General features: G+C 38.7%; 1 protein-coding gene across 1 annotated transcript in view; it reads right to left on the reverse strand.

Moving 5' to 3' along the window:
• Positions 1-24,070, reverse strand: part of LOC122756367 (cytochrome P450 2K6-like) — a 34,065-nt gene that overhangs the window by 5,969 nt on the left and 4,026 nt on the right. The window contains exons 3-8 of the mRNA XM_044005626.1: positions 21,730-21,879; positions 20,565-20,725; positions 15,749-15,922; positions 12,665-12,806; positions 11,560-11,744; positions 4,969-5,110 (exon numbers count right to left, since the gene is read on the reverse strand). Of these exons, the coding sequence (XP_043861561.1) occupies positions 4,969-5,110; positions 11,560-11,744; positions 12,665-12,806; positions 15,749-15,922; positions 20,565-20,725; positions 21,730-21,879 (954 nt within the window). The remainder of the gene's footprint in view (positions 1-4,968; positions 5,111-11,559; positions 11,745-12,664; positions 12,807-15,748; positions 15,923-20,564; positions 20,726-21,729; positions 21,880-24,070) is intronic.

Genomic DNA, 24,070 nt, shown 5'->3' on the forward strand with positions numbered 1-24,070 from the left:
GGAAATCAGAGATCAGAATTCTGGCTGGTCTAATTAAAAGCACATGCATGTGATTAAAACTGAACAGCCCCACCCCTAGCTCCCTTTCCACCCTTAGAAAATAATACTTATCTTAATTCAGTATGTGATAAGCTAAATGGGACTATTTATTCAGAAAGAGGAAACCAAACTGGAACTGAAAGTAAGAAATCTGAGAATTTTTGGAGAGTTTCCAGTTCCAACAGGTGTGGTGTGAAATTAGTTTGGTAAGATTATTCTTTGGGGTAGCTCCATTCTTGTTTTATTTGTACTGTGATAGTGCTATTTACTGAGAATAGATAAAACTACCATTTTTGGTGTCCATCCATTTTTCATTCTGAGGTTAGCTTAGCTGCCTTGGTCAACCTTTTAAGATAGTTTCAATTAAGGGGAAATCCTAGAACACAGCACAGCTGCCCAACTGTGGGAGAATGGGGGAAGGAACTCATTTGAAGTCATAGACAGTGTAGTTCCTTTCATTAAGGTGTAAGGTGTGCACCCAGGGAATTGTTTTTCAAATGGAACATTTATTAACTACTGATACATAAAGTCCATTTTTATTTATTTATAGATAAACTTATTTTTTAGTTAACTGAAATTTCTTTTTAAAAGACACACAAATTATCCATTTTTTAAGATTTAAGTGTGTGAAAAGCCTGTGCTTCTAGTGCTGCATTGGTAGTGATGAGGCTTGGGAAGGCTACCTTCTAATATCTTACTATTTTAACTTATTTGCCATCAAGAGATAAAATGAGTAGTTTTTGTGCAACTGAAGGAGTATAAATGCTGCTAGCACCATCTAAGAATCAGTGCCTGGGGGCAAAGCGTGGGTTGCCCTGCATAGTTACTGCTCTGAATAAGAGTAGAAACAGCACATGTTATAGTCAGGAGACATGGGTTTCATTCTAGGCTATGCTGCTTATTTGTTGTTTGACCTTGGGGAAAGTCATTTACTATTAGCCCCAGTTGCCTCATAACTACCATAGTTATCTCATCCATTTATTTTTCAGGATCAAATGAAATATGTAAAGTGTTTTGTAACATAAAATACTATGTAAATGGACTTGGCTGTAATTATTATTATTATTAATCACTAATCCTACACTCTCCTGAACCTATTTCGAAAAATCCACCTTCCGTGTATTGTACTATCTCCATGAAGTGTGTGAGGCAAAATATCTCCCAATTCTTAAGAATAGTACTTGCTAAGAATTTAGAATAGGGACCAGAATGGCCTGAGAGTGACCTATTTCCTTTTTCCCCTCTCACTCTTCTATACTGCCTGCAATCTGGCTTCTCACCTCATCATCTAACTGAAACTGCTCTCTCCAAAGTTTCCAATGATCTTTCAATTGTCAAATACAGTGGCCTTTTCTTGGTCCTCTTCCCTCCTTGACTTCTCTGCAGTATTCAATACAATCAATCACCTCCTGGATGCTCTACCCTCTCTGGATTTTTCATAACACTGCTCTGTTTCTTCATTCCTGTCACGTATATCCTTCCTCGTGGTTGTCAGCCCCTCTCGCCCCCCAAGTGTCTGTCCTGAGCCCTCCTCTCTCTTTGTCCTATTTGTATTATCTCACTTGATTATTCCATTGTCTCCCATGGGTTGATTCTGATTTAATTATCATGCAAATGATACCCAGACCAATATATACAGATGTAATATCATTCCTGGACTGCAGTGATGCATCAATAGCTTTTTTGGGATTTCTCAAATTCAATTTCCCATAGATATCAGACTAAACGTGTCCAAAAGGGAATTTATTTTCTTTCCCCACCAAACCTTCCCCTCTTCACAATTTCCCTATTATTATTCAGGGCACCTTATCCTCTATCACCTAGGTCTGAAAACTCAGTGTCTCACTGTATATGGATATGCAATTGGTTGCCAAGGCTTGTCAATTCCACATTCCCAGTATCTCATATACATTCCCTTCTTTCCACTCACATAGCCACAATATTAATTCTAGCCCTCGTCACCTCTTACCTGGACTATTGTAATAGCTATCTAACTGCCTCCTTACTTCTTGGCACTTTCAATTTATCCTCCACTCAGCTGCCAAAAATGTGTTTCCTAAATCACTGGTCTGATCCTGTCTCCATTCCACTTCTTACCTCTAGGATCAAACATAAAGCACTATTTATAACCTGGTCTGTTTCTACATTTCCCATGTTCTTACACTTTCCTCTCTGTGCACTCTGATCCAACTACACTAACTTAATTAATCCATGCATATGACATTCCATTTCACATCCCCATCCCTTTGCACTGCCTGTTCCCATCCCTGGTGTGCACTCTCCTCTACTCTGCTTCTGTTTCCCTCTCTTCCTTTAGGACACAACACAAATCCTACCTTTTGTGGGCCTTTCCCTCTGAGATTGCCTTTTTTTCTAACCTGAATACACGTCTTCTATACCTATTTATTTACACGTTGTTTCCCCCATTAGGAAGTGAGCTTGAGGACAAGGCCTTTCTTTGTGTCCTGTTCCTGTCGCCAAGTAAGGGTTTAATAAATTCTTATTGATTGATTGAGATTACTGGAATGTGAAGGATAATGACTTCCCAGACAGGTCAAAGAGAAAGCTGATGTTTAAATCCGTGCAATATAGAACAGTTAAAATACGCAACTCATTTTGTCCATAAATGTTTATATTTCCTTTAACCATTGCTCTAACTGCAATTTACAAAAAAGTAGTAGTTACTGATAATTTTTCTCATTAAAGAATTGTATTCAGGCAGCTAGGTGGCAGAGTGGATAAAGCACTGGCCCTGGATTCAGGTGGACCTGAGTTCAAATCCAGCCTCAGACACTTGACACTTACTAGCTGTGTGACCCTGGGCAAGTCAGTTAACCCTCATTGCCCCATCCCCCCCCTCAAAATTGTATTCACAATTGTACATGGTTAATCTGACGCACAAGTGAGAGACTGACCAGTTTATATTCCTGTTTTTCTGTTATTTATACCTGAAGAAATCCTAAGCTACACCCTAAAGAGGTTGTAAATTTGTGACCATTCACCTGGTGGCAACTATCTGAAGAAGGGAATAGTGTCTAAAAAGTAAGTAATCCACATCCTTAGGGATGGGTAAACTTCCTATCCCACCCAGCCTATTTTGTGAAAGTAATATCACTGATTCTAAAAATAAACATGAAGAATAAATCTCGATTAGCTTGATTAACAATGAGTATTTCTGTTTGTGAGACAAACATCACATTGTTCTCATGACATAGCAAATATATGCAGATGCATTTAAGACACCTGGAGGGTCAAATGCTCCCAGCTATCACATATCAGCTGTGTTTTGAGTTGCCTAACTGACATGCCTGGGTGAATCTATGCTTTGTCTCTACTGCTGTTAGCAATGAGGGAGGAAGAGAGGGAGGAAGAAAGAAAGGAAGGGGGAATGAGAAGTCTGCCAAGAATGATGACCACAGGAAGGCAAGAATGTGGTTTGCAATGTTGGATTTTTTTTCTTTCATCTTCACCTTATCTTTTCTGAGTAATGAAGGCTAATTATGATTTGATGGAGTTGCAGCTTTTGGTTTTCCTCTTATTCATCCTGCAAATATTTATAGAAGACCTACTCTGTGTAAGGCACTGAAGCTATGTGGGAACAAGGATAAAAACTGATGTAGTCCCTGGCCTCGGGAGATTAAAGGAGATTAAAGTCTACCTGGGGATATGTTACATAGAAATAAAAAACAATAGTACAAGTAGAATGTGGTAAGTGAGGAGCAGTATGGTGTTCTAGAAAGTACATCAGATTAAGTATCAGAAAATCTGAGTTGAATATCAGTTAATCTACTTAACTAGCTTTGTGACCTTGGGTGAATCATCACCTTTTTGGCCCCCAGTTTCCTCATTTAGAAAATTAGGGGGTTGGCCTAGATCAAAGGTTCTTAACCTGGGGTCTGTGAACTTAAAAAAAAAATACAGGGGCAGCTAGGTGGTGCAGTGGATAAAAGCACCAGCCCTGGATTCAGGAGGACTTGAGTTCAAATCTGGCCTCAGACACTTGACACTTAACTAGCTGTGTAACCCTGGGCAAGTCACTTAACCCTCACTGCCCTGCAAAAAAACCAAAACAAAATACACACACGTATGTATGTGTGTATTCATTCACACACACACACACACGTATAAATGTATTTTAGCATAATTCTTTTGTAATCCTGAAGTATCCATAAATTTAACACCTGAAAGTATCCATGACACACATGAAAAACATTAAGGACTTTGTCTTGGTGATTCTCTAAAGGCTTTTCCCATTTAAAAAAGAATCTGAGTAGCTTAATGGAAGTACAAAGTTCTGGAGCACTGAGAAATGCAAATTCTGTCTTGGGAGAGGAATAAGGCAATAGTTGGTGCCATGAACTAGGCCTCATAGGAGGGATAAGATTTCAAATAGGGTAAGGTAAGATTTACACAGGTGCAGTTATGATGAACAATAAGATGTAGTTTTAGTAATATACACATTTCTGATAAGGGAAAGAAAAGATTTCCTAATAAAATGGCTATTTTTTTTTCAGGTATAAAAAAGAAAGGAAATATTAAAATCATGAAGAACCCAGGATTAACTCTGTGTGTTGGCAGAAATTGGCCTCCACCTACCTGGGCTTACTTGATCCTAATTTATTACCTTTACTAAGTGTTGCTTGGCCATCTATACACCTGGCACTGTGTCTACTACACAGCCTAGCTGCCGCTTATTACCAAGATAGAAGAGGCAAAAGATGGGGAGCATATGAGAAACTTTGTTGACTTTTCAAAATTGCTAGCACCAACTTCAACTTGATTGTAGTTACAAAGTCAAATACCAGATAGCAAAGTGTGAAAAAAGTAGGTTGTTGGAAAATCCAGTGCCCAAATGGCTTCCAGAATTCCCAACTCTAATATTCCTTTGTCTTCCCCACTGAATCCCAGAGATGAAGGGTCATCTGTTACCTGCTGAAAAGGGCAGGAATGCATCTCTCTTGACAAATTTTCCTTCCACAGTGAGAAAATGCTGGGGGTTGAAACTGTAAGGTTTTTCCCACTGGGTTTGGTCTTGAAGTACTGAGGTTAACAAGATGATAGTCTCGGTTCCCTAGAAATAAAGTGTTCGTTAATAATGTTAGTGAAAGAGCGGTAAAAGGCTTCTGGGTTTTTTTTTTTTTTTGCTAGAATGTGACTCTTGGTGGCTCAAATCAGAGTTCATGACCTTTGAGAGGTAGCATGCCAAATCTCTCTTTATTCACCTCTAAAAGCACTCAACTCTCTCCACCTTGCCACTTCCTCCTTTCAGCTTCTTTGTAATGTGTTATTTCTCATTATAAAGTAAATTCCTGGGGGCAGCTGGGTGGCACAGTGGATAAAGCACTGGATTCGGGAGGACCTGAGTTCAAATCGGGCCTCAGACACTTGACACTTACTAGCAGTGTAACCCTGGGCAAGTCACTTAACCCTCATTGCCTGGCAAAAACAAACAAACAAACAAAAACAAACAAACAAACAAACAAACAAACAAAAAAACCAACAGAAAACCAAAACCAAACAAACAAAAAAAAACCCATTTATAAAGTAAATTCCTTTAGGGCAGGGATTGCCTCTCTTTGTATTTGTATTTGTATTATAAGAGTTAGTTCAGTGCCTGGCACATGCAAAGTGCTTCATAAATGTTTATTGGCTGATAGGAAAAAAAAAGGAAATGACAACTTCCTTACACAAAACCATGGAAGCTTTTTATGTTACTTTTTCAATAAATCATTAATTAAAAACTGAAGTTTAAAAAGATAAAATAGTGGATTATACTTTCTTATATCTTTTAATAGTTTTTAAAAATTTATATCAATCTCTCATCTATTTGGAACCCACCTGGGTATATGAGATAAGATATGGGTCTAAAAGGTTTCTAAATGGTTCCAAAGGTTTGTCATGCTGGGGTGGGAGTGGGGATAAGCTTCCACTCTCTATAAAATGCTCCAATAGCATGCGTCTCAAATAGCCTCTGACAACCGAAGCCCAACTCCTGGCCTTCTCGTGGTGGAACTGTTTCCACTAACAGGAGAAGGGGTGAAGGCAAGTCACTGGCGCCTTAAAACCAGTCGCTTCAGGCAGGTGGGGTTCATTAGCCTTGGCAGGCAACCCGCCTAGGGGAAGGAAACCCTGGTTTTAAACCTCTGCTGCCTTGTGGCTATACCCATGTATGGGAAAGGCTTCCAGAGATAACCCCGAGGAAAAATCAGGAGTTGGAGTCCCTTAGGCAGTTGGATGTTGGACATCACATCCCTCTGGCAACTCCTGCGGAGGCACTGGTGCCAAACTGTATTGGCTCTGCCTCTCCTTTGGATCCACCAATGTCTCGGAGAGGGAAAACCTGCTACATGGGCAACAGCTTGTTTTCCATATTGATCTGCCCAGGCCAGCGCCCTGGAGAGGACACTCCAGCTACTCCTTGTGGGGTAGATACAACACAGGGTATAGTAGTTACCGGTTATAAGTCACTCAGGAGCTGCAACTCCCATATCGGACTGCACAGCCACACTGTGTGGCCTGTGGCTCTTCAAGGCGCTGATCGTCCGCGACTGGTGGAGGCCTACTACTACTACTACTACTATGGGTCTAAATCACTTTCCTGTCCATTAAAAAAAAAGTGTATTTTTAAAATTGTGAATCGAATAATCAGCAAAAATCACTGACCTCTGTCAAAAATCAGGCTGTGTACCCAATGAAACGTAGTGAGAAAACTAGACAGAGCAAGGAAAAATCAAACAGAGTATGTCCTTTGAGGATCAGAGTGAGGCATGTCAAAAACCAGACAATGCATCTCATGAAACAAGTGAGGGACAGTTCAATAAGACAAGCACCCATTTTTTATTATTCTGTTCAGCAAAACAAAGCATGAGTGCATGAGAGCTTCTCAGGAGAGGAGCTTGTTCTAACTTGGGGAAGGGAAATATTTAAATAGTTGATCCAGATAATTATTGGGGTGGGGGAGTCTTTAGTCTTTTGGACAGTTAAGTTTTTTGGTCTCAGGCATGAAATGTTTGTGCAGCTGGAATTTGTCACTTTTGCAGAAATATTAAGGCATCTAGTTTGGGCTTAAAGGTTTAGTGCTGCATCAGGTCCAGCTCCTGCTTCCACAACACAAATCAGTGTGACAGTTCAAGCCTTGAAAGCAAACAGTGTGATAATGTAACGATTGGAATGACGCCACCTGCTGGAGACTTACTGTAGAAGAGTTCCGCCCATGAAGCGAAGGTCTTTGAGGGCAAGACCAGGAGTCTTTTCTTTGGCGTCAGGAAGTGACGCGGGCTAGTGGGAGGAGGAAGGAAGAGACTGGCGCTCAGCCTCACTGTCTTTCCTTTGGACTCTGGTGGAGAGCTGAGCTAGAAATGTGCTCTCCCTTTAATAGATAGGAATCTAGGCCTTTTTCTCTCTCTTTACCAAATTCTTATTCTCCTTAATAAATGCTTAAAAGTCTAACTCTTGCTAAAGCTTATAATTTATTGGCGACTACTCATTAGATATTTTAGACAGTTTAGCTAAAATTTTAGCCCTTAACAATAAGAAGGTGTGAAATGGGGTCTTTACAGATAAAGATATATCTTGGGAGTTCCATGAACCTCCAGATGTCTCAGGGATGTTGAGGAGGTGAGATTGTCTCTAGCACTCTAGCAGATAAGGACGTCCCTACAAGGACCATAGATCCCTAAATGACACAGGGGGAGAAGTTTCTGTAGATAAGTTGGTATGTGCTTTTATACTCCTCAGGATTTTTACTACTTGCACATCCTGCCGAGTCTATTCTCTGTCACCACAAAGGAATTTTCCATTTTCTACACCTCCCAAGACATGAAGAACAGGAAAGAGGAGTGTACAAAAAGCTATCAACTTCTACCAGTTCAATTTCTTTACCAAAAATATGTACATAAGCTCAACAAGGTATTAACAAATTGTTCTATTTGTGACCACATCTGCAACTCCCTATTTTCCCTCTGTGTACCTTTTAAAAGGGTTTTATTAGAGCTCTTTCAAAAATTAAAAAAAAAAAATTAAGTACCTATCATGTAGAGAACATTGTCGAGGCATTAAAAGGAGATAGGAAGTTTAGATAAGATTGTAGAATTTGATGTGAGTGTATGTATGTATGTATGTATATGTGTATATATATATGTGTGTGTGTGTGTGTATATATGTGTGTGTGTGTGTATAGTCATTTAGTCCAAAGCTTTCATTTTACAGGTGAAAAAACAAAAGTTTTAAGTCAATAAATTGACATTTATTAAGTGCCTACTGTGTTTAGGCAGATAGGTGGTGCAGTAGATAGAGTACTGGGATTGGAATCAGGAAGATTCATCTTCATGAGTTTAAAAAAAAAAATGAGCAGAAGGAAATGGAAAACCACTCCAGTATCTTTGCCAAGAAAATCCCAAATGAAGTCAAGAAGAGTCATACATTACTGAAATGACTGAACAAGAATAAAAAATGTGCAGGCACCAAATAGATATAGAAAAGATACAAACATGTATTAAGTACTTACTGTATGTTCTGCACTTGCAAATTTTATCTCACTTAATCCTTACAATAACCCTGAAAGATAGCTGCTATTATCACCCCCATTTTACGATTGAAATTGAACCAGACCAAGGTTAAGAAATTTGACCAAATCCACATAGCTAATAAGTGTCTGAGATTTGATTTGCATTCAGATTGAGGCCCCAGGGTTCTATCCACCTTACCACCTACATGCCTCTGGCAAAAAAACCCAAAACAGTAGTGCTTGCTCTCAAGGAGCTCACAGTTGAATGAAGACACATGTTAACAATTATGGACAAACAAGACACATACAGTATAAATTGGAAATAATCAACAGAGGGAAGAGACTAGAATGGGGGCAGGGTATGGGGCATGGGCAAAGTTTCCATAGATGATAGGATTTTAGCTGAGGCTTGAAGGAAGCCAGGAGGTATAAATGAGGAGGGAGAGTATTCCAGACATGGGAACAACCAGTGAAAATTCCTGGAGTCTAGAGATAAAGTATCATGTGCTAGTAACAACAGCAAGGAGATGATGTGAATGGATTGTAAAGTACTTGGATGGGAGTAAGATATAAGAAGACTAGAAAAGTAGGGGAGGGGCAGCTAGGTGGCACAGTGGATAGAGCACTGGCCCTGGAGTCAGGAGTACCTGAGTTCAAATCCGGTCTCAGACACTTGACACTAGCTATGTGACCCTGGGCAAGTCACTTAAACCCAATTGCCTCACAAAAAAAAAAAAAAAAAGGAAGAAAAGTAGGGGAACAGGTCATCAAGGACTTTGAATTAAATTACAATATTTGGCCATGGTCACACCCGTGGTAAGTGGTAGAGCTGAAATTTGAACTCAAGCCTTCTGGCTCTAAATCTAATACTATATATTGTACTGATAATAATAATGATAGATAGCATTTATGTAACTGTGAAGTCTGCAAAGTGCTTTACACATATTTTCTCATTTTATTCTCACAAAAGCCTGGAGGTGGGTACTATTAAGAAAGAGAGAGAGAGACAGAGAAAGGGAGAGAGACAGAGACAGAGACAGAGAAACAGAGAGAGACAAAGGGACAGAGAGACAGAGACAGACAGACTGACAGACATGGAGACAGAGACAGAGAGATAGATAGACAGAGATAAGGAAGGAAGGAAGGAAGGAAGGAAGAAGGAAGGACAGAAAATAGGAAGGATAGAAGGGAAAATGAAAGAAAGGAAAGGAATCACAAAGAAAGGGAGGAAGAAAGAAAATAAAGAAACAACAAAAAAGATAGGCTTTTGCCTAAACAAAGGTTATATGAAGAAGGAAAGAAAAACTAAGACAGCAAATACTAGCCACCTATTTTACAATACTGCCTGAGTAAAACTGGCCATCGTGTTAATCAAAATCTCTTATAATACCTTTTCAGAGATATGACAGGGGCAGGATAGTCAAGCAATTTTCTACTTTAAGGTACAAAACATGAGAAGTCATAAGTTGTGTTTTAAAAGAAAATTCTACTGTTTCTCATCTAGAAAATGCTCCTCTACATGGCATATAGGTATTTATAATGAGTTAAGCTGAAGGGTTTTTATTGAAGACTGAAAACTTCCTGTTGACAAGTGGCCTTTCCAGCATACACAGAAGTCTTATTCTAGCACAACACCCCTATCACAAGTGTTACATGTTGCCAGCTCCGATGCAATATCTACATTTAAAATGAACAGGTTTTAGTCCTAGTTTTGCCACCGATGTGTGTGATCTTGATTAGGCAAGTCACTTAACCTCTTGAAATATCAGATTCATTATCCATAAAATGAGAAGATGGACAAATGATTTTTAAGATCCCAATTAATTCTAAAATCCAATTCTATGTGATAGCTTTTTTTTTCTAGAAAAAAAAAACAACACCAAGTGCTCCATATTTTCCCACAACTTTTGGGATAAAATGACTGCAATAGGAATGCCTTCTCTTTTATAATATGCATTATGAAACATAGCTTGCCCTCTAATGGATAGAGTGCTGTGCTTGGCATTAGAGAGATCTGACTTCTTATCCTTTCTCTTCTACTTAACTGCTATGACCCTGGCCTGTAGTGAGAAAGATTTGACTTCAAATTCCACCTAAGATACTTACTAGCTTTCTGACCTTGGGCTAGTCATTTAACCTCTGTGTGCCTCAGTTTCCCCCTTTGTAAATGTGGACAATGATCACATTTAACCTCCCAAGATTGTTGCAAGAATCAAATTAGATAATTGTAAAGTGCTTAGCACAGTGCCTGGCACTTAGTAAATGCAATATAAGTGTTAATTTTTGTTATTATCATTATTAATCTCTGTTACTTCAATCAATTAATTCTCTTGAATTTATCACATGAGATGGATGGGCATAAATGGCTAACCTTTAAAAATGGAAGGAACAAATCCATTTTAGTCTTTGAGTTGTATATAACACTTGGGATGTATATTAAGGAATATAACTGGTATAAAACCCCCCAAAAATCATCAATAAAAGTTGTTGTTGGGTATTGTTTTTGTTTTTGTTTTTGTTTTTTTGCAGGGCAATGAGAGTTAAGTGCCTTGCCCAGGGTCACACAGCTAGTGTCAAGTGTCTGAGGCCGGATTTGAACTCAGGTCCTCCTGAATCCAGGGCCAGTGCTCTATCCACTGTGCCACCTAGCTGCCCCCAATAAAAGTTTTAAAAAACAAAATAAAATTGAGGAAAAGAGAGATAAATTACCATACAGAACTCAACCTTTGATACCACTTCTTTAATTTTGTATATGTCACTCAATCTCTTTTAGCCTCACTTGCCTCATCTCCAAAATGAAGAGGTTGGACTGGATGGCCTCTGAGGATACTTATACATATAACTCTATAATCATGTGTTCTTATGATCCGAGGACTTTCCCTTTAAATAAGCTACTGCCCTCTTCTTGTTGTTCTTGTAAAGATCGCATCATAATGATACAGATTCTCTCATTTTTGTTAGCCGAAGTACCTTCATCCTCTCCACACATACATTCCATACTCTGACTCACCTACCTTTGGAATATAATAGTTTTTAAAGATGACATCTTTGGTAGTTTCCCGGGATACACTCATTGGCAGAATGTTAGCAAACCTCTGAATTTCATGGATGACAGCATCTGTATATGGCATTTGAGTTCGATGCTCAATACGAGGCTGGGCTGATCCTACAACTTTGGCGATCTCATTGTGGACCTTTTCTTAAAGGGTGAAATTGGGAATGGGGAAGTAGAAGAATTAGAATATACATGAGTATATATGTACATATATATGTATAGTAAAAATAATTATTGAGATGGCCTATTTTATGTTTGGTGAAGCCACCAAAAGTGCCCTTCTTAAGAAATTTGTGTAATTTCATCAAGCCATTGTTAATCCAAGGTTTAGCATGTATGATTTACTCTACTATAATATGAAGAGTCTAGACAAATCATCTATAATCAAGTGATTATGGTACAGTGGGTAGAGGGGAGCCAGGAAGCCCTGGGATGAAACTGCATGTGTGACACATACTGGTCCTGTGACCCAGACAAGTTACTCATTTATTCCCTCTGTTGCCAAAACCTGTTGATTTTACCTTTGTAATATTATCTCTTTGATAAGCTTTCTTTTCTTTTCTGACATGGACACCTTGGTGCAGGTTCCCTTCTCTTAATGTTTGGATTGCAATGGCCTGTTGGTTGGTCTCTCTGCCACAAGTCTCTCCACACTCCAGTCCATTCTCCACCCAGCTATCAAATTGATCTTCCTGTAGGGCAAGTCTGATGTGCTGGTGTCACTCTCTAATACCCCTCCTTACTACCCCCTCCCACCCAGTTTAATAAACTACAGTGGTTCTTTATAAAATCCAAGATCAAATATAAAATCCTCTAAAAAGCAATGAAAATTGGTAAATAGACTTCACAAAGTCCAGATATAAGGATAATGCTGTTGAAAGAAGCTTAATTCAACAATAAGATTCATCATTAACAAAGATTAAAATTTCATGTTAAAAAAACAAAACCAAGAAAAAAAAGTGGAGGTGAGATGAGAAGAAGAAAGAACAGTAGATAAATCTAGGAGAGGCAAGAACAAAAGACACAAATACAAATTTAATTTAAAAAAGAATGCAGGTCCTTACTCTGGATCTCGGGATACTTCATCATAAGCAGAATTCCCCAACGTAGGGTGGAGGCAGTAGTCTCTGTTCCAGCAGTAAACAGGTTAGTAACAAGGGCCACCAAGTTGTCATTGTTGAAGTAGTCACCAGGCTTGTCTTTTTCCTGAAACAGTGAAATGGGTAATGAGGGATTGAAAGACCACCACCACCACCACTACCACCACCAGAAATCCAGTCCCAGGTAGAATGATGATAGTCAAACACATTTATACAGATTTCAAACTAAACATTTCATTCATCCCAACTCCTTTTGTGGAATTCTGGATAAAAATAATTCAGTGGAAAGTTTCAGGTAAGAACATAAGCCTGATTTTGATAGAATGAGAGAGAGAAAGAGACTGCTTGATATTTAGTTATAGATGGAGAAGCTAAAAAAAACCCCTATTAGCTGAAGATATATTTATTCAGGAAGGAATATCTTAAATTCTCAAAAGAAAATGGTAACAAATGTCAGATATCTTTTATATCTGACATTGGTTTTAACTGATAGTAAAAATTATATAATAATAATAATAATAATATAGCTGGGGGTTGGGGGTTCTCAAAGAAGTTTCCTATATATTAAAACCTCAGAGTTTTAAAGGGACATAGGGATAAGTCAATAATTCATAGAATAATAGAAGTGGAAGGAACATCAAGTCATTAAGTCCAATCTCCTAATTTTATAGGTTGTTATTGGTCCTTCATTTTTTTTTTTGTGAGGCAATTGGGGTTAAGTGACTTGCCCAGGGTCACACAGCTGGTAAGTGTTAAGTGTCTGAGGCCAGATTTGAACTCAGGTCCTCCTGACAACAGGACCAGTGCTCTATCCACTGCGCCACTTAGCTGCCCTTGGTCCTTCATTCTTGAAGAGGACCATGACATGAGGGTGTCGTAATGATTTGCAGTGACTTGGATTTAAGTGAGAAAGGGCTGTGCAAAATCACCAGCATCATTCTCTCCTCCAGAGCCATCTGGGTCCAGTGGCAAGATATATATCAGGATGACTAGTGATGGTCCTGGATGTTTAAGGCAATTGGGATTAAGTGACTTGCCCAGGGTCACATAGCTAGTAAGTGTTTGAGGTGACATTTGAACTCAGGTCCTCCCAATTTCAGGGCCAGTGCTATATGCACTATGTCAACTAGCTGCCCAATTTTACAGATAAGAAAACTGAGACTCAGAGAAGTTAAGTGACTTGAGCAGAGTCACAGAGCTAGAAACATAGCTGAGGCAGGATTTGAACCCAAAACATTCTGCTTGGATGAGACTCTCATCACACTGCCTGATCCACTAACATTTATTTAAGCATCTTCTATGTTCAAAGAACTGTGTTAGGTTATAGGAACACAAAAAATACAAATAAACAAAGGAAAGAGTACTTGCTTCAAGGGGCTTACATTCTACTGGGGGGCGGGAGGCGGGCAACCTAAACACAAGTAAATTGAGAATAAATCCAAAGTAACTTCAATAAGATAAAGTATTGTAAGGAATTAATTGTGATTTGGGGTTTTCATAACCCTATCTTTGCTTTATTATGGTCAGACTGAAAAAAATGTAAGCTTGAAAAAGCTAAGAGAAGATGGGTGTGTACTTTGAGAGATAATTGAACAAACAAGAGGAACTCTGACTACAGGGAACATTTATTGAAACTAAGTAACTAATAGCTTCCCCATGCCCACATGGGTCTGGCCAGATTAAAGTGGGGACAGCCCATGTGGGTGTGCTGAGCCAATTGGAGACTCAGCATGGCTAAGAATCACCACTCCCCTTCCTGTGGGGGAGTCAGTTAGATTCAGTTGGATACAGTTAAAGAGGTGGTTAGAGAGGGTTCTGAGGGAAACAGGGAAGGAAGGAAGGTAAACTTTGAGGAGCTGCTGGGGTTTTTGACCTTTGGACCAAAACAGAAGAGACTACAGCTAATAGCTACAGATTTGGGGTATTGGTGAGTTTGTGTTTTTTTTTTAGGCAGAGCTAGCTCTGGGTTGGAGGCAGGTTCAGGAGCCTGGGGCCTTTTTACCCCAGAGATTTATATATTGTAGTTTCTAGTTCTATTAATCTCACTTGTGTTTTAAACTTGTTGCTATTAGTAGACCTGTGTTTTGTGTTTTTGAAAGAGGCTGTTTCTTTTCTTACCCCAATATTAAGGCGGGTTGCCCAATTAACTCTTCTCATACTAAATTTGGTCCTTATGGTACTAATAATGGGTGGTGGTGGTGGAAGAGGAGGAAAATCAGCAAAAAACTCTTAGTTATGCTTTGAAGGAAACTAGGGATGCTAAGAACCAGGGGTGAACCGGTGGGGAAGGAACTGCATTCTAGGCATGGGGGACCATTTATACAAAGATAAAGAGATATGAAATAGAAGGCATAAGGTAATGTAATAGTAGGAAATAAGACTGGAAGTGTAGGCTGAAGCCAGTTTGCAGAAGTTTATAAATGTCAGGAGGAAGATTTTATATTTTTATATCACATAGTTTGCAACGATTGGAATGATGCCACCTGCTGGAGACTTACTGTAGAAGAGTTCTGCCCATGAAGCGAAGGTCTCTGAGGGCAAGACCAGGAGTCTTTTCTTTGGCATCAGGAAGTGACATTGGGTAGTGGGAGGAAGAAGGAAGAGACTAGCGCTCTGTCTCGGGCTCTTTCCTCTGGACTCTGGTGGAGAGTGGAGCTAGAAATGTGCTCTCCCTTTAATAGATAGGAATCTAGGCCTTTCTCTCTCTCTTTACCAAATTCTTATTCTCCTTAATAAATGCTTAAAAGTCTAACTCTTGCTAAAGCTTATAATTTATTGGCGACCACTCATTAGATATTTTAGACAGTTTAGCTAGAATTTTAGCCCTTAACAAGTTCAATCCTCTTTCTAAATGATGCTTTTAATATATTATTTCATTGGATCTTTGAATACAAACTAATAAGTAAATGGGGGAGAGGGAAGGAAGACCATCAGAATTACTTGTACCTGTATTAATATTGTTAGTCAGGCCATCTGGACCTTTTGTATGGAAAGACCTTTATGAAAATCCCTTTGATTAAGGCAAGCCCCAAAGGAAACCTCTAGTACCTCCTGTTGTCTGATAAGAAAGGCATCAATGAAACTTCTTTGGTCGTTTTTATCCAGTTTTTGAAGGTGGTTTAAGAAAGTCATCCTTATAAAAGAAAATAATTCATCTCTATTCTTGAGTACTGTTTTGTGATCTTGTAGAAGGAACCCCAAGACTGGGAACATATTGAAAAGCTAAAGGAATAAAAAAGAGCAAGATGAAATATGCATAGAATCTTGGAGTTGTAAGAGATCTCAGAATTATCTACCTTTAGCATGAATCTTCCTTGTTAAATCTCCAAAAAGTAATCAATCAATTAATCAACAAGCTTCTCTCCCCAACCCCCATATCCCTTTGTTTAACACTGGTTGCTAGATATAAAAGGGCTCACATTCTGTGGTAGAAATAACATTTATACACATAAAAATAAATACTAAATATATGCAAAATAAATGTAAAGCAATTTTCAAGGTGGCACATCAGCAGTTGGAATGAGAAGGTCTGGAAAATCTTCATGTAGGAAATGAAATTTGAGCTAAGCTTTGAAGGAATCTAGGGATTCAAGGAGGCAAAGGGGAGGAGGGAGAGTATTCGAGACATGGGGGGATAATACATGAAAAGGCTCAGACATGAAGGATAGAGTGCTGTGTGTGAGAAAAAGCAGGAAGGGCCAGTTTGGTCAGGCTGAAAAGTACACAAAGGAGAATAATGTGCACCCAGTAATAATTCTGGGTAGGTTAGAGTCAAATTATAAAGTTTTAAATTATTAAAAACAAACAAACAAACAAAAAACTTCAACAGAGAACTGTCCCCACGTTAACCCAAAGTAAAATACAACTAGAGTGAAATACAGTTCATTAAATTGTGTATCATGGTACTAGAGTGAAGTACCCCCCCCCCCCCCCATGGCTTATGAACTAGAGTGAGGAACCTTAAGTTCCCCATGAACCAGAGCAAGGAGAAATCAAAAGACTATGTCCTTCATGAACCAGAGCAAGGAATGTAAAAACAAAATAAAACAAAACAGAGCTCCATGAAACAGAATGGACAGCTCAGTAATGAAAGTACCCATTTGATCATTAATTCCTTTTAGTAAAACATATACATGTATGGGAGCTATTCTCAGAGAGAATAGCCCACTCTAAATTGAGGAAGTTAGATATTTAAACAGTTGAGAAAGATGCACAGTTCCTGGACAATTAAGTTTATTGATAGGTCAGTTAGGTTTGGCTTAATTCCCTGCTTCCTTTCTTGCAATAGGATGCCCTTGATTCTATTGGCACATTACAAATTAGCCTGATAACTCACTCCTTGAGCCCAAGCAATGAGATAGAGGATGTGAAGCAGGAAGTCTCTGGGAATCTTTGCAGATAATGATGTTTCTGGAAGGACCATAAATTCCCAAATGTTTCAGAAGAAGGCTGTTTGGTTTGTGCTTTTATTGTCCTCAGGAGTTTCTATTTGCACATCCAGCCAGGTAGATAACTATCACCACAAATGACCTTTGATTTGTTAAGTCAGGTTTTAATACAGTTCCTCTGGAAAATAAGGGAATTCTAATAAATTTTGTACAAAACTTATGGGCAATAAGGCATCACTATTTGATTAGGAAAGTTACATTATCAGAGCTGAGTTTTAGGAATATAACTTTGTTGTCTATATGGAGAATGGATTAGAGAGGAGAGAGACTTTAGGCAAGAGGAACATTTAGGATATTATTGAAATAGTTGGGGCCAGAGGTGATGAGGGCCTGAACTAAGCCATGTGAGTGGAAAGGAGAGACAGAGACAGATTTGAGGGGTATTGTGGAAGAAAAAATGACAATCACCCAATCTTTCATTTGTTTGGTTTTTTGCAAGGCAATGAGGGTTAAGTGACTTGCCCAGGGTCACACAGCTAGTAAGTGTCAAGTGTCTGAAGCTGGATTTGAACTCAGGTCCTCCTGAATCCAGGGCCAGTACTTTATCCACTGTGCCACCTAGCTGCCCCCACCCAATCTTTTCTTAAATGCTACCAGTGACAGAGAATTTATTACTTATATATTAAGTCCATGGCATTGTTAGACAACTCTTATTTGTGAGATGTTCTTCTTAGCTACATTGATTGAGAGTCTATCTCCTGTAACTTACTATTATCTTATGATAGACTCTTAGAGCTGTACGGAATCTCAGAGGTCATCTAGTTCAACTTGTGTCTGAATGTTCTACCCTTTTGGGCTTTTTTTTGGTACCTATCTTGTTCTTTAGTTCTTTCACTTGTATCTGACTCTCCATGACCCCATTTGGGGTTTTCTTGGCAAAGATACTGGAGGGATTTGACATTTCCTTCTCCAATTTATTTTACAAACGAGGAACTGTGGCAAACAGGGTTAAGTGACTTGGTCAGAGTCATATAGCTAGTAAATATCTAAGACTGCATTTGAACTCAGGAAGATGAATTTTCCTGATTCTAGGCCCAGTACTCTACTGAGCCACCTAGCTGCCCTTTTGTACCTATGCTAGTATATAAATACTGTGAGACAGCTTCTGGTATTATTTCATTTCCATATTTAAGTATAATGAAAACAGTGTGAATTATTTTAAATAATAGTGTATATTATAGCTACACATATTTAAGTATAATGATTATGATGTACACTTATCTAGTGAGTTACAATCAACTAAGTTGCACTTTTTTCACAGTAGCACTATGAATATGATAGTGAGTTACAGTTTACTGTTACATTTTTTTCACAAGTTCTATGAATATGATAATTAAAGTACTCTAATTTCCATTTTATAGATGGGGAAACTGAGGCTTAGAAGGGTTGAGTGACTTGGCAAGGTTACACAGCTAGTAAATACTGGAGCTAGGCATTGAACTCAGGACATTCATAGAATGAAAAGCAGAAAATTTGGAACAGACCCCAATACATATTAAAATCATCAAACAAGAAAATGGACAAAAGTATACCAGAACTACAGGAATGCCCTTATAGTTACACATTATAGTTGTATATCTCATTGTCCTCAGCACCCTCTCTTTATTATAGTTAATGGAGCTGACATTTCCCAGGAAAAGGAGTATTTTATAGGATCAGAAGTGTGACTTTCAAATTATGAACTTTTAACAAGACCTATTCTTTCATCCATCTATGATACATGAAGGCAGTTTGCCTATTATCTGTCCTGTTTGCCTATTACCTATGCCTGTTATCTACAAGTATGATAATGGAACACCCTTGCTGAGAACATATCAGTTCTTGAACTTCTATTGCATACCTCATGTTTGCTAATAATTATCTTTTTCAAATCATTCCATTTCTTCAAAGCATTTACTCAAATGGGTCAATTGCTGAGCTGAGATTCCCCTTTAATAGAATGGGAAAAGATGGGTCAAAAAGGGTTGCTGTGGGGCAGCTAGGTGGCACAGTGGATAGAGCACTGGCCCTGGATTCAGGACTACCTGAGTTCAAATCCGGCCTCAGACACTTAACACTTACTAGCTGTGTGACCCTGGGCAAGTCACTTAACCCCAATTGCCCTACTTAAAAAAAAAAAAAAAGGGTTGCTGTAATGACTAAGGACACATAGGGAGTTTATGTGTTGCTTTAAGGTTTGCAAAGTACCCGTTTGTGTTAGGTAGGAGTGCTGAATCAGAAATAAGCATCTTTGGAAAGGATGAGAATTACTCCATGCAGAGGAAAAACTACTGGATTTGAAGTTAGGGGAGTGAGGGTTAAAATTCCAGTTTTGCCACTCACTATGTAACTATGGGCAGATCTTAATTTCTCTGGGCCTCAGGTTCCTCATCTATAATGGTGGGTGGCAACTCTTGGAGTGGTGGGTGAAGTGGGGGTAGGGTGGGAAGGTGGGGAGAGAAGATAGGGATAGGGTCAAAAGAGAGACTGAGAAAAAATAGGGAGTAAAAATAAGATGGAGGGAAATTCACAAGTAGTAATTCTAACTTCGAATGTGAATAGGGTGTTTATAGGGGCAAAGAACTGGAAATTTCAGGGATGCTCATCAATTGGGGAATGGCTGAACAAGTTGTGGTATATAGTTGTGATGGAATACTACTGTGCTATAAGAAATGATGAGCTCAATGATCTTAGAAAGGCATGGAAAGACTTGAATGAAATGAGGAAGAGTGAAGTGAGCAGAACCATGAGAACACTGTATTCAGCAACAGCAATATTGTTTTAAGAATGACTTTGAGTGACTAAGTCATTTTGACTATTATAAATACACAAATAAAAAATAAAGGACAGGGGCAGCTAGGTGGTGCAGTGGATATAGCACCGGCCCTGGATTCAGGAGGACCTGAGTTCAAATTTGGCCTCAGACACTTAACACTAGCTGTGTGACCCTGGGAAAGTCACTTAACCCCAATTGCCTCACAAAAAAAAAATAAATAAAGGACATATGAAGAAAGATGCTGTCTACATCCAGAGAAAGAACTGATAAAGACAAGTATATATAGAATAACTTTACATATATACCTTTTTCTGTCAAATGGTAGCCATCTTTAAGGCAGGGGGTGGGGAGGGAGAAAAGAGGAAAAATGCAATTTACAAGATAACTCTCTTGTATATTTAGAGGGAATAGCAAGATGTACATGGTAGATTTGCAGTTTCTTATGCAAATTTCCATATGGAAATACTTCTTTTGTTCCATTAATTGAAAATAAAATAAATTTGTAATGCAAAAGAGAGGGGGGGAGGATTAAACTGGATGGTCTCTGAGTTCCCCTCTATCCTTATATCTGTAGTCCTTAAGAAGCATGCACTTTCATTCATTTAATTACTTAAGTGTATCTCATAGGGACTGACATTAGACAAGAAATAGAGACAATTACCATAATGCTAGGACCTCCTGCAAGTCTCACATTTTCACCAATCAAATGCAAAAGTCTCAGGAATTGAGGATCTTGGTAGTTAAACCTATTCCCAAACAATATCGACACAATGATGTTGGCGACAGAGGCATTCATTATTGTATTGGTCTCAAAGGGCTTTCCTGGAAAACAATTTGTTAGCTAGGTTGTACAAATTCACATACACATTTTTTCACATACCCAATGCCAAAATGTTACAGAATTTTAGGTCAAAGAATGATCAGTGATAAGACTATGAACTAAACCTTAAAGGATAAGGAAGATTTTCTTGGAGGTTTGATAGAATATGATATTAATAAAACCAACCAATCAACTTACAAGTATTTATTAACATCCTAATATGTGCCAGGTATTGTGTAATCCAATTCAAGACAGATTTATCAAGGACCTTTCATATGCAGATAATAATTATAGCTAGCATTAAAGTGTTTTGAGGCTTGCAAAATACTTTAAATATATTATCTCATTTGCTCTCACAACAACTCTGGGAGGCAGGTGCTATTATTATCCCCATTTTAGAGATGAGGAGAATGAGGCAGACAGAGAAGTTAAGTGACTTGGCCCAGGTCAGGCAGCTCATATGTATCTGAGGCAGAATTTGAATTCAGGTCTTCCTTATTCAAGGTCCAGCATTCAGTCCTCAGGGTCATCTATCCTGTCTGCCCATCTCTCCTTTGGGAAAAAAACAGCTTCATAGTATGTGGGCCTTGGAACCATCATTTACTTCAGCTTCTCTATTTTGTAAATGAGGAAGATGAGGCTCAGAGGGTGAAATGACTTACCCAAAGTCATGCAAATAGTAAGTAATGGGTCAAGGATGACTAAAAGGAGTTTTTTTTGGATTATCTATGTTTTCATTTGACACATTCCAATGGACATAATAATATTGAAATTATGTTATTTATAAGGAGGTGTCATAAGTGTGCATAAAACATGGGTGGGTATATTGGCACAGTCTGGTGAAGCGTTCCCATTAGCCCTTCCCTTCATAGGACAGGGATGGTCTAGTGGAAATGTTCCACCAGGATGTATTGGGCACACTGCAACCATATTCTGTGCATGCCTATTTATCTTAATTTATTCTGCTCCAAATCCCTAGGTTCTTTGATTAACCAGACCAACTCACCTTGATGGGACTCAAAGACTTGTATTAGATGTTGACATTCTTCCACAATCCTCTCTTCTATGGCCCTCTTGCCCATGCCAAAGTTCCTCAGAGTTGTCAAGCTGAATCTCCTAATAATTTTCCAGTTTTCACCATGAGAAAAGACAATTCCTAAAGGTAAGGAAAACCTTTTCAAATGCTTACTTGCCACTTTATTGGATTAAATACAAGTATTTATCAAACTCCCACTGTGTGCTCAGCACATAGCAAGTTTGTGGGACATACAGGAAAATAATAATAACTAGCATTTATGTAGAACATTAAACTTTGAAACATGCATTATCTGGGGTAGCTAGGTGATACAGTGGATAGAGCACTGGCCCTGGAGTGAGGAGGACCTAAGTTCAAATGTGGTCTCAGACACTTGACACTAGCTATATGACCCTGGGCAAGTCACTTAACCCCAATTGCCTTGCCAAAAAAGAAAAAAGAAACATGCATTATCTCATTTGAACCTTATAATCCTTTGAAGCCAATAATGTTAGGGAATGCACCAGTGATTTCATTGTTACTGGAATGTCCAGGTGAACATATTTTCTCTACCAGTGTGACACCTGTGAAACTTATCGTCTTAGAAACTGCCTAGAATGCTGACAGGTTAAGTGAGTTGACCAATATCACATAGTTAGTATATGTGAAAAGCTGGACTTGAACAGGCTCTCTCTGGCTTCAATGATAGATCTCTATTTACTATGCCACAATGCCTTACAGATGATCAAACTGAGTCTGAGAGGTTAGTGGCTTGTTCAGGGTCACAAAACTAGTAAATATCTGAGGTGGGATATAAACACAGCTCTTCCTGATTGTAGGGTCTGCTGTTCTTTATATATCAGGATGACTCTGAGAAGTGTAAGATACAGTGCCTACCCTTAATGAACTTATACCAGAGCTTGTCCCTAGGCACCTGAATTTAGAAGGTACAAAATATCATGTTAGGTCAGATCATTGCCATCTCCCTCCATGTTTATAAAGAAGATTATAAAGTTTATAAAGAAGATAAGACCTAAGGCTCACGCTGAAGCCTTCTGACCACAAATTCAGTGTTCTTTCCATGACAACATGCTTCTAAGAAGCCTCATCACATTTGAGTCATAGCCTCACCTAATGGTTTGATGATAGACTGGCCGAATCATTTCCTCACATGAGTGTTAGCTAACCCAACCTCCCCAATCATTTTGTGCCTCTCAGACGAAAGGTGTGATCACATTTCTCATCTTTTTTTTTTTTTTTATGTTAAAGGGGCCAAGAGTATTCCCTGCAATTCTTCAGTGCTGGGTTTGTGCGGAATATTAGTTTTCCTGTTTGAAGAGCTACTTTGATATATGTGGAGGCTGCCATGGAATTACTGGCTCCAATAGCTTTGAGTTCTGTTTTTCTGTTTAGGTTCCTGCTTCTCAAGAACCAGCTTCCAAAGCCTCCCCATGTATTTCAGAGATAAGTGATTCTGGGCTTTGACTCCACTCTGACAGATGGGCTATCCTGGAAGAGATAAATCACCTACTCATGCTGAGAGCAGATTTATTGACACCCATGAGAGGCAACATGATTTAGTATCTTAAGCCTTGGAATCATAATTCAAAGTCTTGAATTTTAATCTTGTCTCAGATACTTATAAGCTGTGTGATCCATGGAATATCACTTAATCTTTCTGGGCCTCAGTTTCTTCTGTGAAATGAAGGTGTTGGACTGGATGAACTATATGGTTCTTTCTCCCTTTGAATCTACAATTCTGAAGATGACCAATAAGTAGTTTAACTCCTATTTGAAATAACATGATTTACATTGAAGAGCATGATTTACATTGCTGATCATTCCTAGATAGAATTTACATCCTTTTAATTACTTCTTTTTTTTCCTCTTTTTTTCTTTTTCTTTTTTTTTTCCAGGACAGTGAAGGTTAAGTGACTTGCCCAGGGTCACACAGCTAGTGTCAAGTGTCTGAGGCTGGATTTGAACTCAGGTCCTTCTGAATCTAGGGCCAGTGCTTTATCCACTGCGCCACCTAGCTGCCCCCTTAATTATTCCTTGATAGTAAATTATATTTGAAGGGGCAGCTAGGTGGCACAGTGGATAGAATATAGGATCTGGAGTCTGGAATATTTCTCTTCCTGAATTCAAATCTGGCCTCAGGCGCTTACTAGCTGTGTGACCCTGGGAAAGTAATAGTAAAATTTGTGAAATGAACTGGAGAGGGAAATGGTAAGCCACTCCTGGATCCTTGCCAAAAAAAGCCCAAATGGGATCACAAAGAGTCAGACATGATTGAAAAATAACTTAACAACAACAAAAGTAAACTATTTAA

This window comes from Dromiciops gliroides, chromosome 4 (assembly GCF_019393635.1).
Source record: "Dromiciops gliroides isolate mDroGli1 chromosome 4, mDroGli1.pri, whole genome shotgun sequence".
Lineage (NCBI taxonomy): Eukaryota > Metazoa > Chordata > Mammalia > Microbiotheria > Microbiotheriidae > Dromiciops > Dromiciops gliroides.